The 16,334-nt window shown below is 37.7% G+C and overlaps 1 protein-coding gene across 1 annotated transcript in view; it reads left to right on the top strand.

The window, feature by feature from the left end:
* Positions 1–16,334, top strand: part of LOC140239195 (uncharacterized) — a 136,755-nt gene that overhangs the window by 119,421 nt on the left and 1,000 nt on the right. The window contains 5 exon segments of the mRNA XM_072319075.1: positions 3,790–3,957; positions 4,911–5,027; positions 10,497–10,664; positions 11,621–11,692; positions 11,694–11,735. Coding sequence (XP_072175176.1) covers positions 3,790–3,957; positions 4,911–5,027; positions 10,497–10,664; positions 11,621–11,692; positions 11,694–11,735 — 567 coding nt within the window.

Here is a 16,334-nt window from a genome sequence, read left to right as displayed (position 1 = left end):
CGTACGTCCGTACGTACGTCCGTCCCGTTTTGTTTTTGTCGATATCTCAAGAACCGTGTGGTGGTTTTACATCAAACTTGGTATGAGGGTATATCCTGGGGGGATAGTACTTTGTTTGGATTTTAGGGTCACGGGGTCAAAGGTCACAGGTTATTGTGTGAAAAAAAGGTTGAAAATTAATGTTTTTCTCCATATCTCGCAAATGGTTCAAGGTATCTTCGTGAAACTTAGCATATATGCTTGTTCCAATGGGCAGTGATTATCTAGGGAAGTTGGGGGTCAAAGGTCAAGGTCAACTCCTTAAAATATCACTACTTTTACTTGATGTATGCATGTATTACCCAATATATATTCTGTGGGAAGTTTTTTTTTTTTTTTTTTAAAAGTTCAAGTGAAAGTGCTGAAATGCACTTTTTCCTCCATATCTCAAAATTAACCCAAGGTATCATCTTGAAACTTATATATTTATGCATGTTTAACCTAACAGTGATTCTCTTTGGAACTGTGAGGTCAAAGGTCAAAGGCCAGGTTTAGATAATGCTATTTTCCCATTTGATACTGAAATTATACTTTTTCTCAATACCTTGAAAATTACTTAATGCATAAACTTATAAAAGGGTCAAAAGTCAAGTAAAAATCATCAGTTCCCCAAATACCTGCATTCTGACATTTTAACCATTCATCCAATTGAACCTACTTCTAGGAAAGTGAACATTCAGCACATTTGTGGCAAACCTGTCATTTTGATATTTTGCCAATTGTGTGAAACTGTCATCACACATTGTCAAGACATTGTACTATAGACCTATTAGGAGAACCATGCATTATGGCGGAGGCATATCAGTCGCCGTAGCGATATATCTAGTTTTTTTTTTGTTTTTTGTTTTTGTTTTTTTTACAATACACTTGAAATCAAATTTTAAGGTGTTATTCACAATCATGGAAAATATTAGGCCTATGTTGAGAGAGATATGAAAAGAAAAGTTACAGCATATTCTATGTTATTATATTACAAAACCGTAAAACCAGATGATTTGGGCATGTGTAACCCTATTATCCTGTGAGCCCCATGAACGTTGTAAAATAATGCTATCTTATCCATTTGAAAAGAAAAAAAAATGTTGCTGAATTTAGAGTGCATAAACGCGGTATTGTATTTGATTGTCTATGAATCTATTCGTGCTATATCCGGTCTGTAAGCGTCGGCTATCCATTTTTTCTGTAGAAAAACCTAAGTAGACAGGTTAAAGTTCATTTCTAGCACAATATACAGATCATACCAACCCCGGAGGGAAAAAAAACACTAAAAGTGTACAGGTCTCTGCCATATCCTCTATTCAGTTATCTGAGAATTTTCTTTTCGGATAAAAACAATACATTATTCTTCTCCCTACGCCTTTTTTTTTTCTGCCGATTTTGTTTTCTTTTTACTTCAGGTCAATTTTATTGAAGGAAATGTCCAACGCATGTCAATGCTAACTGCCAAAACAACAACAACAACAACAACAAAAGAGGACGAGGCAGTGTGTAAAAGTAATGGATGAAAATGTTGCAAAAATTCTGCAAAAATATAAAATGTTAGTTTTTGATGTTTTCACAACGGTATTATCAGTGACAACTTAATAATGAAAATGAGATAGAAAATGATATTTTTTTTTCATACCTCTGCCATGAAGTGTGTAGCCCTCATTCATGTGGAGCCTTGTATAATACAAACACGAAGATTTGTACAACGGGAGGGAAATGAACAAACGCCTACCCGGGAAATGTACAAATTTTGGAAACTGTAAAAACATTCAGTTTTGACGGGAAATGTACAAACTTTGCCGGGAAATTAAGTAATCATTTATTTCAACGGTATTATGTTTCGATGGTTTATTAAGTTAAATCAATGTGCACCAACACTGCGCATGACTCATTATACTTGTACCGTTTTCATATAACTTGGCAGATCGCATAGTTAGGGCGATTACGGTGGTTGTAATGGTCATATCATTATTGTATTCCTTGGTCATATCATTAATGTATATATTGATGCAAAGCTCCAATCAATAGAACACAGTTAGTTAGTGAGGGAATTTGAGAAGTGGATTTATGAGGTCATAAAGGGTCATATCATTAGTGTATTCCTTATATCGGTTATTTCCCCATCTCTCTGCCAAAAAAAAAAAAAAAATAGATAAATAACCCTCCCTATCTATATTCGTAATTAGTGTTGACAAGTTCAAATCATTGTTGAAAACTTATCTGTTTACTCTCAATCCTAATTTCGTTGTTTTTGTTGTTGCTATTGTTATATCATATGCACATGATGCTGTTTCTTACCTCATTTTCTTCCGGATTAATGCGCTTAGAAACGTCAGCATTACGCGCTATATAAGTAATCAACTTTTCATCAATAATAAATGCTACATTCATAAACCGCTTCAAAAAACACATGCTTCTATATGAGCTGTACAATTCAGATACAAAATACAATCAAACAAATGAATAACAAGTATAACAATAAGGGGTTACAAATATTTATTTTAATGATGGAAAACGAAGAAAGCGGGTTTTCTTTCCATCCCTTCATCATCTCATTCGCATTAAGTGACTGTGTCTCATATCAACCTGTCATATACGTATAAAGTTGAAAACGATAAACATGAAATACTTTGCTAAGATTATGTAACATGGCAAGAAACAGACTATTCTTTGAAGTCCAACCCGGCGAAAATATCGTTTAGTATCTCAATCACGTGTTTTGTTTTTAATTTCTTATATTTTGTTGCGGCAAAGCTTCAATCAATAACACACTTTTGCGGACCTTACATCTCCCCTGCTGTATCAGAGTCCTACCCCAAGAGTATCTGCACCATGAAAAAAAAAAAAAAACCTTCAGACGTTACACCTATACAAAAAGAGATAGCAGACGTTTTTTTGCCCTTGTTACATGAGCAGCAGGAGCGAAGGTATCTTCTTTGCCTCATTTAGTTACCAATGCATGGGAAACCTTCCTGTAATTAAAAAATAAACAAACAAACAAACAAACAGATGATTGAGTTACTACACGATGTTTTCGCCATGTTGAACTAAAAAGAATAGTTTGTTTCTTTCTATGTTGCATAGTTTTAGCATAGTATTTTATGTTTATAGTTTTCACCTTTCTACATCCATGACAGGTTGATATAGGACACGATCACGTAATGCAAATGAGATGATGAAGGGATGGAAAGAAAACCCGTTTTTTCCCGTTTTCCATCATGAAGATAAATATTCATAACCCTTTTTGTTAATCATTGCATGTATTAGATTGATTGTTATACTTGTTATTCATTTGTATGTTTATATTTTGTAAAGTTGATTCTTTAGCGCGTAATACTGATGTTTCTAAGTGCATTAATCCGGAAAAAAATGAGGACAGATACAGCATTATGTGCATATGATATAACAGCAACAACATCAATAACAATAACAAAATTAGGATTGAGTACACAGATAATTTTTCAACTATTGTTTGAACTTGGTCAATACTTCCATTACGAATATAGATATAGGGAGTTTATTGCGCGGAGATGGGGAAATACTGTAGTAACCAAAAAAGCCATATCACTGTATGTAACCGCTGTGGGTATAGGTGCGGGGATCACGTGATAACTGGAGAGTGAAGGAAGAACGGAGAGAACGGGTTGAAGTGGATGAGCAGAAGGAAATCAAATCTTTAAGAAAATATGAGCAAGATTATTATATACATATTTTTTAATGGTCATATCAATAATGTATTCCTTATATTATGTTGCTGCAAAGCTTCAATCAATAAAACACACGATTGGACCTGACATCTCCCCTGCTGCATCAGAGGCTTACGCCAAGAGTATCTGCACCATGCCAAACCTTCAGACGTTAAAGCTTCAGCATGTCAAGTTAGCAGACGATTTCTTTCTTGCCCTCTGTATATCAGCAGCAGGATCGAAGGTATATGTTTCTTCTTTGCTTCTTTTTGTTTCCAATGCATGGTAAACCTTCCTGCAATAAAAAACAACAACACAAAAACAAACAAACAAACAAACAAACAGATGATTGAGATACTAAGCGATGTTTTCACCGTGTTGGACTAAAAAGAATAGTTTGTTTCTTTCCATGTTGCATAGTTTTAGCATAGTATTTTATGTTTATAGTTTTCACCTTTCTACATTTATGACAGGTTCATATTGGACACGATCACGTAATGCAAATGAGATGATGAAGGGAAGGAAAGAAAACCCGTTTTTTCCGTTTTCCATCATGAAGATAAATATGCATAACCCTTTTTGTTAATTATTTTATGTATTAGAGTGATTGTTATACTTGTTATTCATTTGTTTGTTTATATTTTTTATATCCATTGAATGATATAGAGCGCACATAAAAGCATGCGTTATGATAAGCTTTATGAATGTAGCATTTATTATTGATGACACTAAAGTTGATTCCTTATCGCGTAATACTGATGTTTCTAAGGGCAACACCTTAATTACGAATATGGATAGGAAGTTTTTTCTTGCAAAGAGATGGGGAAATAAAAAAAAAAAAAAGAATCATATCGCCTTAGCCGCTACGGGTATAAGTGCGGGGGCCTCGTGATAACGGGAGACTGGAGGAAGAACGGAGAGAACAGGTTGAAGTGGATGAGCAGAAGGAAATCAATCTTTAAGAAAAGATGGAGCAAGATTATTTCATGTCTTGTAAACAATAAGCAGGACTTTAAAGCTGATACGTTGATATATGGGGAGCAAATAGGGGGATTGGAGAAGTGCATGGAGTAATGTGGTCATATCTTGTTGTAAGGGTCATATCATTAATGTGTTCCTTAAATGTTGTTGCTGCAAAGCTTCAATCAATAACACACCTTTGCGGTCTTGACATCTCCCCTGCATGTTGTATCAGAGTCCTACCCCAAGACTATCTGCACCATGCCAAACCTTCAGACGTTACACCTATACAAAGTCAAAATAGAAGATGTTTTTTTTTTTCTTGCCCTTGTTACATCAGCAGCAGGAGCGAAGGTATCTTCTTTGCCTCATTTAGTTTCCAATGCATTGGAAACCTTCCTGTAATTAAAAAAACAAGCAAACAAACAAACACGTGATTGATATACTAAACGATGTTTTCGCCATGTTGAACTAAAAAGAATAGTTTGTTTTTGTCCATGTTACATAGTTTTAGCATATTATTGTATGTATAGTTTTCACCTTTCTATATTTATGACAGGTTGATATAGGACACGATCACGTTATGCAAATGAGGTGATGAAGGGATGGAAAACCCGTTTTTTCCGTTTTCCATCATGAAGATAAATATTTATAACCCTTTTTGTTAATTATTGTATGTATTAGATTGATTGTTATACTTGTTATTCATTTGTTTGTTTATATTTTGTATCTCCATTGTACAGCGCACATAAAAGCATGCGTTATGATAAGCTTTATGAATGTAGCATTTATTATTACAGAGGTTACAGAGGGCGCTCTCGGCATCGCACACTCTTGATTTTCTGTCTTCGTACAAGTGGCTTAATTTCTTTATTTTTCATCATTTCATTAACGTAGTCGAAGCACTATATTTGCATAAAGCCCTTGCTGTACCCTTGCTGGTTCATCTGGATCACTTTCGATTCTTGGAAATGGCTTCCAGGAGTAGTGGCAGAGGCACCAAAAAGAAGGGTAAAAACGCTGAAGACAACAACGTTGTCCTGGCTTCAGACCATGGGCAAACTCTCCCGACACGAAGTGACGATGAAGGTATGGACAGCTCGGCTGGTCACTCAAGCGGCGGTCACTCGGAACCTACAATGGACGATCTCAATGACACTCTACAACAACGCATTGTTAAAGCTCTGTGCACCCCTGCTGTGGTAGAGGTCATAACAAAAGCCGTCACAGAAGCAATCATGGATTCCGTCACTCAACGCGTCTATGAGTCACTCGACCATGACCTCCAGTCAAAGCTGAGAGTACTTCATGACCTTGAACGGACCATAGGCAATCTTGAGCATAAATTGTCCAAAGTCGCAGAAGATCTCAAAGAGCAGGAACTCTACAGCCGTCGCAACTGTTTGAGAATAGTTGGGCTTCCTGAAACCCCGAACGAGGACACCGACGAGATGGTCATCGATCTGGCAAAAGAGAAACTCGGCGTCGAACTCGGCCCCAGTGACATCGACCGGTCCCACCGTCTTCAAGCCAGGCACTCTGAGGGAACACACGGTCCGAATCCCCTCCTCGTCAAATTCACCCGATACACAGCGAGAGACGAAGTCTACCGAGCACGCTGCAAACTGCGCGGTTCGAAGATATTCATCAACGAACACCTCACGAAAGATCGGCAGATCCTGTTCAACAAAGTCCGCAGCAACCGAGGTGTAAGGAAAGCATGGACAAGAGATTTCAAGATCACGGCACTTACCACCGACAACAAAAAGGTGAGAATCAACTCAGAGCGTGACCTGGAAAGACTTTGATACTCAACGTCTGTGTTCCTATCGTGATGATCCATGTAAAAAATGGTAGTTAACTATCCATGCACATGCTGTAAAAAATCTGTGAAGAAAAATCAATCAGCTTTATGCTGTACCATGTGCAACCAGTGGACGCACATTATATGTGCGAGAGTTACTAAGAAACTGTATAACTCTAATGAAAAGTTTACGAATTGGCAATGCCCCAACTGTTTAATGCGAGAACTCCCATTCTATGACGACTCAAATATATGTGAAAATAATGCTGATACTTACCTTTCTTTGAGATCTGCTGATGTAAATAATGAAGATACATTTACTTTCCCGACTTGTAAGGACTTAAATTGAGTCATCTTAACATCAGAAGCTTAAATAATAAAAAGGAAGCAGTAGAAGTGTTTTTTTAAAAATGTACCCATATGACATGCTCTCACTGTCTGAAACATGGCTCGACGATAGATCATCTGCTTCATTGTTCGAAATACCAAATTATAATCTTGAAAGAAGCGATAGAAAATCTACTGGTGGTGGAGTGGCTTGCTACATCAAAGAGGGTATCAAATATATTAGGCGATTTGATCTGGAAAATGAGCTCATAGAATGTCTATGGATAGAATTAATACAACCAAACCATTCACCATATCTTATTGGAATATTTTACAGAAAACCAAATGATAGTTCAGATGTTTTGAATGTATTAGAAGAAAGGTTAGAACAAGTGTTCTCTATATCGAATAATGTTATTGTTATGGGAGACTTCAATTGTAATATGTTAACCCACAATATACATTCAAAAAGGATCAATGAACTCTGTAGTCTGTTTCAGATGTCTCAAGTAATAACGTCTCCCACCCGTGTGACTCCGCACAGCAGTACACTTATTGATTTGATTTTAGTTTCTGATTCATGTGGCGACCTACCCTCCGGTGTACAATCAGTGGGACTCAGTGACCATTCTTTGATTTATGTTATTCTTAAAGCCATTACAGCAAAATCATGTCCGAAAGCATGCACATATAGATCATTTAAAACTTTCCAAGAGGAAAGATTTCTTGAAGACCTAAATAGCATTGAATGGAGTGTGTTGTATTCAAAAGATGTTGACCAAATGTGGAATGAATTTAAAAAGTTATTCTTAGATATATGTGATAAGCATGCTCCTTTTGTGAAAGTCAGAAGGAAAGTTAAAGGTGCACCCTGGATTACAAAAGAATATCTACAATTGGCAAAGGAACGTGATTTCCACAAAAAACAGTTTGATAAGCTTTCAACTGCAAAGCGGAAAACCACTCAGTATTGTGAGACTGATGATTCCGAGAGAAACAGACACTGGAATTTATTTAAACATTATAGAAATCAAGCTAATAATTTGAATAAGAAATTGAAGAAAAAGCATTATAATAACGTTTTAAATGTATGTAATAATGATATGAGGAAAACTTGGAAAGTGCTGAAGGAATTATTGCCTAACAATAAAAAAGGAAATCAGTTTAGCAATCTCATTGATGGTGAGTTACTGAAAAATGAAAAAGATTTGGCAGATACATTCAATGAAATTTTCAATGAAGTGTGTAATATGAATGATGATGTAGATATTCGTACTGATGAAATGACTCACTGTTCATATATTGATGATGTAACGCATACATGTTTTGAATTTTCTGAAATAGATTCTGAATATGTTAGAAAGGAATTGAAAAATATAGATTCTAGTAAATCCATGGGAATTCTAGGTATGCATCCAAGACTACTAAAATTAGCAGCTGATCACATTTGTAAACCACTGTCTGTTCTGTTTAACAAATCTCTCGCCACAGCGATAATACCAGCTGATTTCAAAACTGCTAAAATTGTTCCTACTTATAAAAGTAAATGTAAAACTGATTTGAATAATTACAGACCAATATCGCTATTGCCTGTTGTAGCCAAGATATTCGAAAAAGCTATCCATAATCAATTGTATACATATTTTATAGACCACTCACTGTTAAATCAATTCCAATCTGGTTTCAGAAAATTCCATTCAACTTCAACAACATTATGTGACATCAATGAATACCTATTAGAAAATCGATGTACTGGTTACTGCACTGGAAGTTTATTTTTGGATTTACGAAAAGCTTTGACCTGGTCCCACATGATTTTTTTATTCATAAACTTGAAAATATGGCGTATTTTCCAAAGAACTACAGTGGTTCACAAATTATCTAAACAATAGACAACAGTGTGTTTCTATAAATGGTGTTCTCAGTGAATGCCTAACGGTCAAATCTGGAGTACCCCAGGGTTCAACACTGGGTCCATTGTTGTTTTGTATTTATATAAATGACCTGTGTAATATAGATGTATCATTGAATGTTAAACTGTCTCTTTATGCAGATGATACAGTGATATTTTGTAGAAATAAGAATATCCAGTTATTACAAGAGGAAATGCAACTGCAGCTTGATAAAATTTCTCAGTGGATGAAAGTAAACAAGATGATGTTAAATGTAAAGAAGACCAAAGTAATGGTGTTTGGTTCAAGAAAGAAATTGCAAAATTGTAAAATTTCTGTAATGTACGATGGTCAATATATTGAACAGGTAAATGAATTTAAGTATTTAGGAGTTATTCTGGAACCTACTTTAAACTGGTCGAAACATGTTGATGCTATTTGCATTAAAATTGCTCGTGCAATTGGAAGTGTACGAAGAGTGAAATGTTTTCTATCACGTAAAACGATTATCAATTTGTATTACTCATTAGTTTTACCCCACATAGATTATTGTTCCACCAGCTGGGGTTCATGTTCCAAATCACATATTAAGAAATTACAAATAATGCAAAATAGATATATTCGTATGATTTTTAATATAAAGCAGCATGAATCTGTATCACTGTATATTCCAACACTACATTGGCAAAATATTGCAGACAGGATAAAATACCAGCATTGTCTCATGGTCTTTAAAATTTTGAACAGGTTTGCACCGCCTTACTTGAATCGCCTGATCACACAGCGACCCGTTTATTATGTAACACGGTATGCTACCAACAGTCCACTGTTTGTTCCTCAGGTTAACACTGAGTACAAAAAACGTAGCTTTTCTTATTATGGTCCAATGCTCTTTAATAAGTTACCCCTTCCCGTCCAGACGCTGAGTTCATTGCCTCTTTTCAAGAAACACTGCCGACCATTGCTACATACTATATGATCTTAGGTTGTGAAGCATGGTAGAAAATAATGTTTGTTTGCCTTTTGCTCATTTGATTATACATTGAGTTGAGTTGATATATGTACCACATGACTATTGTTATTGTAATACACTGGTACCCCTCTGTACCATTTGTGAATGTACTTGTAAATACTGTATATAATTCGTTTGTTTGTTTGTTTTTGTGTAGGTCACCTTGTGTTTGTTTTTACCTGAAAGTTTATGTATGCATTTGTATCATTGTATACAGGGCTTCCTTGAAAAGCAGGTCTGCTGGCTGTCTGCAGAACTGAACGGAATGTCCCTGTTAAAAGATGTTGTGAATAAATAAATAAATAAATAAATTATTGATGACGCTAAAGTTGATTCCTTAGCGCGTAATACTGATGTTCCTAAGTGCATTAATCCGGAAAAAAATGAGGACAGATACACCATTATGTGCATAATATTTATGATATAACAGTAGCAACAACACCAATAATAACAAAATTAGGATTGAGTAAACAGATAAGTTTTCAACAATGGTTTGAACTTGGTCAACACTTCCATTACGAACATAGATAGGAAGTATATTGCAAAGAGATGGGGAAATACTATACAGTAACCTAAAAAGCCCTATCACCGTAATACTATGTAGCCGCTGCGGGTATAGGTGCGGGGATCACGTGATAACTGGAGAGTGAAGGAAGAACGGAGAGAACGGGTTGAAGTGGATGAGCAGAAGGAAATAAAATCTTTAAGAAAATATGAGCAAGATTATTATATACATATTTTTAATGGTCATATCAATAATGTATTCCTTATATTATGTTGCTGCATAGCTTCAATCAATACACCACGGGGGAGGACCTGACATCTCCCCTGCTGCATCAGAGGCTTACGCCAAGAGTATCTGCACCATGCCAAACCTTCAGACGTTACAGCTTCACCGTGTCAAGATAGCAGACGATTTCTTTCTTGCCCTCTGTATATCAGCAGCAGGATCGAAGGTATATGTTTCTTCTTTGCTTCATTTTGTTTCCAATGCATGGTAAACCTTCCTGCAATAAAAAACAACAACACAAAAACAAACAAACGAACAAACAAACAGATGATTGAGATACTAAGCGATGTTTTCACCGTGTTGGACTAAAAAGAATAGTTTGTTTCTTTCCATGTTGCGTAGTTTTAGCATAGTATTTTATGTTTATAGTTTTCACCTTTCTACATTTATGACAGGTTCATATTGGACACGATCACGTAATGCAAATGAGATGATGAAGGGATGGAAAGAAAACCCGTGATTTCTGTTTTCCATCATGAAGATGAATATTCATAACCTTTTTTGTTAATTATTTTATGTATTAGAGTGACTGTTATACTTGTTATTAATTTGTCTGTTTATATTTTTTATATCCATTGAATGATATAGAGCGCACATAAAAGCATGCGTTATGATAAGCTTTATGAATGTAGCATTTATTATTGATGACACTAAAGTTGATTCCTTATCGCGTAATACTGATGTTTCTAAGGGCAACACCTTAATTACGAATATGGATAGGAAGTTTTTTCTTGCAAAGAGATGGGGAAATAAAAAAAAAGAAAGAAAAAATCATATCGCCTTAGCCGCTTCGGGTATAAGTGCGGGGGCCTTGTGATAACGAGAGACTGGAGGAAGAACGGAGTGAACAGGTTGAAGTGGATGAGCAGAAGGAAATCAATCTTTAAGAAAAGATGGAGCAAGATTATTTCATGTCTTGTAAACAATAAGCAGGACTTTAAAGCTGATACGTTGATATATGGGGAGCAAATAGGGGGATTGGAGAAGTGCATGGAGTAATGTGGTCATATCTTGTTGTAAGGGTCATATCATTAATGTATTCCTTAAATGTTGTTGCTGCAAAGCTTCAATCAATAACATACCTTTGCGGTCTTGACATCTCCCCTGCATGTTGTATCAGAGTCCTACCCCAAGAGTATCTGCACCATGCCAAACCTTCAGACGTTACACCTATACAAAGTCAAAATAGCAGATTTTTTTTTTTCTTCCCCTTGTTACATCAGCAGCAGGAGCGAAGGTATCTTCTTTGCCTCATTTAGTTTCCAATGCGTTGGAAACCTTCCTGTAATTAAAAAAACAAGCAAACAAACAAACACGTGATTGATATACTAAACGATGTTCTCGCCATGTTGGACTAAAAAGAATAGTTTGTTTTTGTCCATGTTACATAGTTTTAGCATATTATTGTATGTATAGTTTTCACCTTTCTATATTTATGACAGGTTGATATAGGACACAATCACGTTATGCAAATGAGATGATGAAGGGATGGAAAACCCGTTTTTTCCGTTTTCCATCATGAAGATAAATATTTATAGCCCTTTTTGTTAATTATTGTATGTATTAGATTGATTGTTATACTTGTTATTCATTTGTTTGTTTATATTTTGTATCTCCATTGTACAGCGCACATAAAAGCATGCGTTATGATAAGCTTTATGAATGTAGCATTTATTATTGATGACACTAAAGTTGATTCCTTAGCGCGTAATACTGATGTTTCTAAGTGCATTAATCCGGAAAAAATGAGGACAGATACAGCATTATGTGCATATGATATAACAGCAACAACATCAATAACAATAACAAAATTAGGATTGAGTACACAGATAATTTTTCAACAATGGTTTGAACTTGGTCAACACTTCCATTACGAATATAGATATAGGGAGTTTATTGCGCGGAGATGGGGAAATACTAGAGTAACATGGGCGTCACCAGGAGGGGGGGGGGGGGGGTGCGTCGGGTGCGAACGCACCCCCCTTCAGATCCTTGAAAAAAAAAAAAAAAAAAAAAAACTTCAGTCTGCGAGCGACCTCAACGCCGGACGCTAAATAATTATTCTTTTCATTCTTTTTTTTTTATTTTGCGTCAGGGACAAAAAAAAAGAAAAAAAGTCGAGGGCAAAAACAATTTGTACCCCTGGTTCTGGCAGCACTGATTTTATACATGTCTACTAGTATTCTATACAGTGTTTACTATTCATCGACCGTACTGTACATCCGTACGGTACGGAGCACGCACACGTTTGCATGTACGTGTGCTACTTACAAGTATGTAAGGTCTATGTACGTTACTTCGGACCAATCCATATTGCCAGCCCAAATGCGAGCCTTAGCCTCATTAAAAAAAAGAAAAAAAAAATGGAGGGGCAAGCACATCATTTTGCACCCCCCCCCTCCATAATTCCAGAGACGAGAAGATTTTCTTGTTTTTGAAAGAAAACAAAAATGACTCCATAAAAATATTGGAAGGCAAGCGCACCATTTGCCCCACCCCACATAATCATTATTCCCGCGATGAAAAGATTTTCTTGCTTTTTTGATAGAAATCTGTCCAACTATTTCACCCAAAAGCAGTGGCGTAACTACGGAGGGGGGGGGGGGGGGCCGCAGGGGGATGCCCCCCCCCCCCCCATCCGCTGGTAAAAGAAAAGAAGACTTACCAAAATAGTAATTCAAGGGTTAGTAAACTGCTTTTGAATGAAAGGGCAACGGCGTAGCCAGGATTTCATCTTAGGGGGGGGGGGGGCGGTTAGTCTGCGAGGGAGCGAAGTGACCGAGCCCGAGCGAGCGGAGCTGGCGAGGGGGGGGGGGGGGGAGGGTGTGGGAGGGGGGTGTCCCCCCTCCCACGGTAAGAACTTTTTGCATTTTGATGTTGTAAATGGTGCAATATGATGCATGTTTTTGCGCGTTTTATCGACGTGAAACAGTCCCGCTTGTTTAAGGTATAGCAGTCTATTTTGATGTAGATTATTATTGAACAATTTGCCTATAAAATGGTATAAGTTAAATACACTTCTTGTATCAATTCTTTTCACTGAATATGATGAACGCGACTGAACCCGAGCGAGCGGAGCGTGCGAGGGGGGGGGGGGGGAGGGTGTGGGAGTGGGGTGTCCCCCTCCTACGGTAGGACACCCCACTCCCACGGTATTAGAACTTTTTGCATTTTGATGTTGTAAATGATGCAATTTGATGCATGTTTTTGCGCGTTTTATCGACGTGAAACAGTCCCATTTGTTTAAGGTATAGCAGTATATTTTAGTGTAGATTATTATTGAACAATTTGCCTATAATGGTATAAGTTAAATACACTTCTTGTATCAATTCTTTTCACTGAATATCATGAACGCGACTGAACCCGAGCGAGCGGAGCGAGCGAAGGGGGAGGGGAGGGTGTGGGAGGGGGACACCCCCCTCCCACTGTGAGAACTTTTTTTTTTGCATTTTGATGTTGCAAATGGTGCAATTTGATGCATCCCACTTGTTTAAGGTTGCAGTATATTTTAGTGTAGATTATCATTGAACAATTTGCCTTTAAAATGGTATCATTTAAATAATCTTCTTGTATTAATTTTTACACTGAATATCATGAACGCTGTCTATTCAGCAATCAAACAGAAAAAGCATGCACACGAGGGTGTAGATAGTGGTATATTCCCTCCCACACGAAGGTGATTTTGCGTTTTCAGACCTGACATTCAGCGATCTGGTGCAAAGTTTTGGTGCAATACTTTTTCATCGAAGTGATAAAATCACGGAATTTAGCTCTTATTCCGAATGTGCACCATCTGTGTGTATGTATAAAGTCTAGTGAGGTAGAGCTTAGGGGAAGGGGGATTCCCCCTCCCGCTCGCGGAGCTTTTGTGTTTTTAGAATTGAAATAAAGCGATCTGGGTATAGCCACAGCCTACTTCTATGCATGGCGGAAGGGGGGAAGGGAGGGGCGGGCGAGCAGGTAGAAGGCGTGGGCGAGTGTTATCTCCACCCTTTCCTTCCGATGGAGCTTTTGCCTTTTTGAGGGTGAAATTTCGGAATATAAGTGCTAAGTCTTGTGCACTCAGAATTATTCATAATTTTGTGTAAATCTAAAAAGTGTACTAAGCTGGGAAAGAGGGATTTTGCATATTTTGAATTGAAATTCAACGATCTGGTGCACACTTTGAGTGAAATATTCAAAAACATATCTTATTTGATGAAAGGTTGCAAAGGAGACCCGCTTCATGTGCATGCGTACAGTATACAGGCATTTTTTTTTCCGCCTCCCAAATCCCCAGTCCAAATCTTGGGTGGGGGGGGGGGGGGGGGGGCGACCGCCCCCATCACCCCCCCCCCCCGGCTACGCCAGTGTGAAAGGGTGATCAAGAAATAAGATATTTTTCTATGATTTCTTTTAACCATATGAAATAGGTATATTATAGTGTGAAACATTGTTCAAAAAGCCCGGAGCCGACAAAAGATTGTGATTCAGCGTGATTCCTGGTTGGCATGCTGCACATAAGCAGGATGTGCGCAGTGTACTGAGGACATCCGAACGGCAAAAAGATTCGCTACAATGTGCGCAATGTGATGTAGAATGTACACCTTTGTACCTTACGCTTCGTTATATCAAAGCTAGATCATTGACTTTGCAGTGTTGCTTTAAATACTATAGTCTATATAAAAATGTCTTGCATTGACAATAAAAAGACTTGACCTGCACTCCTAACTTTTCCATGTATATAATACACACACACAAACAAACACGCACACATCTTTCCCCCGCTTGGTCACTTCGACGCCACCTCGATGGTCATACCTCCCCCAGTCATGAACATAAACCGACACCCTTGACTACCAGTGGCGGATCCAGGGGGAGGGGCGCACTGGGCATCCCCCCCGTACCCTCACCTCTTAATTTCCAAAGCGAAAATGTATAGTTTCAAACGGCAGTTTTTGGACTGTAAAATGTCAAAATTTTCAAGCTCGCTCGCATTTAGTCGCAATGCCATTCTCCTGAAATTGCTGCCAGTAATTGCCAGCAGTTGCGCCCGGTGCGCCCCCCTTAATTTCCAAAGCGAAAAAAATATAGCTACAAACGGCAGTTTTTTTTTACTGTAAAATGTCAAAATTTTCAAGCTCGCTCGCATTTAATCTTTGTGCAATTCTCCTGATGTTACTGCCAGTAATTGTCAGCAGTTGCGCCCGGTGCGCCCCACTTAATTTCCAAAGCGAAAAAATATAGCTACAAACGGCAATTTTTTACTGTAATAGTCAAAATTTTCAAGCTCGCTCTCTTCGCTCGCTGGCATTGAATCGTTATGCAATTCATTTTACTGCCAGTAATTGCCAGCAGTTGCTCCCGGTGCGCGCCCCCCTTAATTTCCAAAGCGAAAAAATATGGCTAAGAACGGCAGTTTTTGGACTGTAAAATGTAAAATTTTCAAGCTCGCTCTCTTCGCTCGCTCGCATTTAATCGTTATGCAATTTACCTGATGTTGCTGCCAGTAATTGCCAGCAGTTGCGCCCGGAGCGCCCCCTTAATTTCCAAAGCAAAAAAATATGGCTACAAACGGCAGTTTTTGGACTGTAAAATGTCAAAATTTTCAAGCTCGCTCGCTCCGCTCGCTCGCATGTAATTGTTATGCCACTCTCCTGATATTGCTGCAAGTAATTTGTCGTTTCACACCGTCATTCCATAATCCATTTATAGGGGGGACAACCCCCTCCCACAACCTCCCCCCCCCCCTTGCTCGTTCCGCTTGCTCGGGCTCGGTCGCGTTCATGACATCAGTGTAAGAATTATTACTAGAAGTTTATTTGAATTATACCATTTATAGGCGAATTGTTAAATA

The sequence above is a fragment of the Diadema setosum genome, chromosome 15 (genome assembly GCF_964275005.1).
Source record: "Diadema setosum chromosome 15, eeDiaSeto1, whole genome shotgun sequence".
NCBI classification, from domain to species: domain Eukaryota; kingdom Metazoa; phylum Echinodermata; class Echinoidea; order Diadematoida; family Diadematidae; genus Diadema; species Diadema setosum.
Note: the sequence above shows the minus strand (reverse complement) of the source record. Positions and strands in the feature narration are given on the sequence as shown.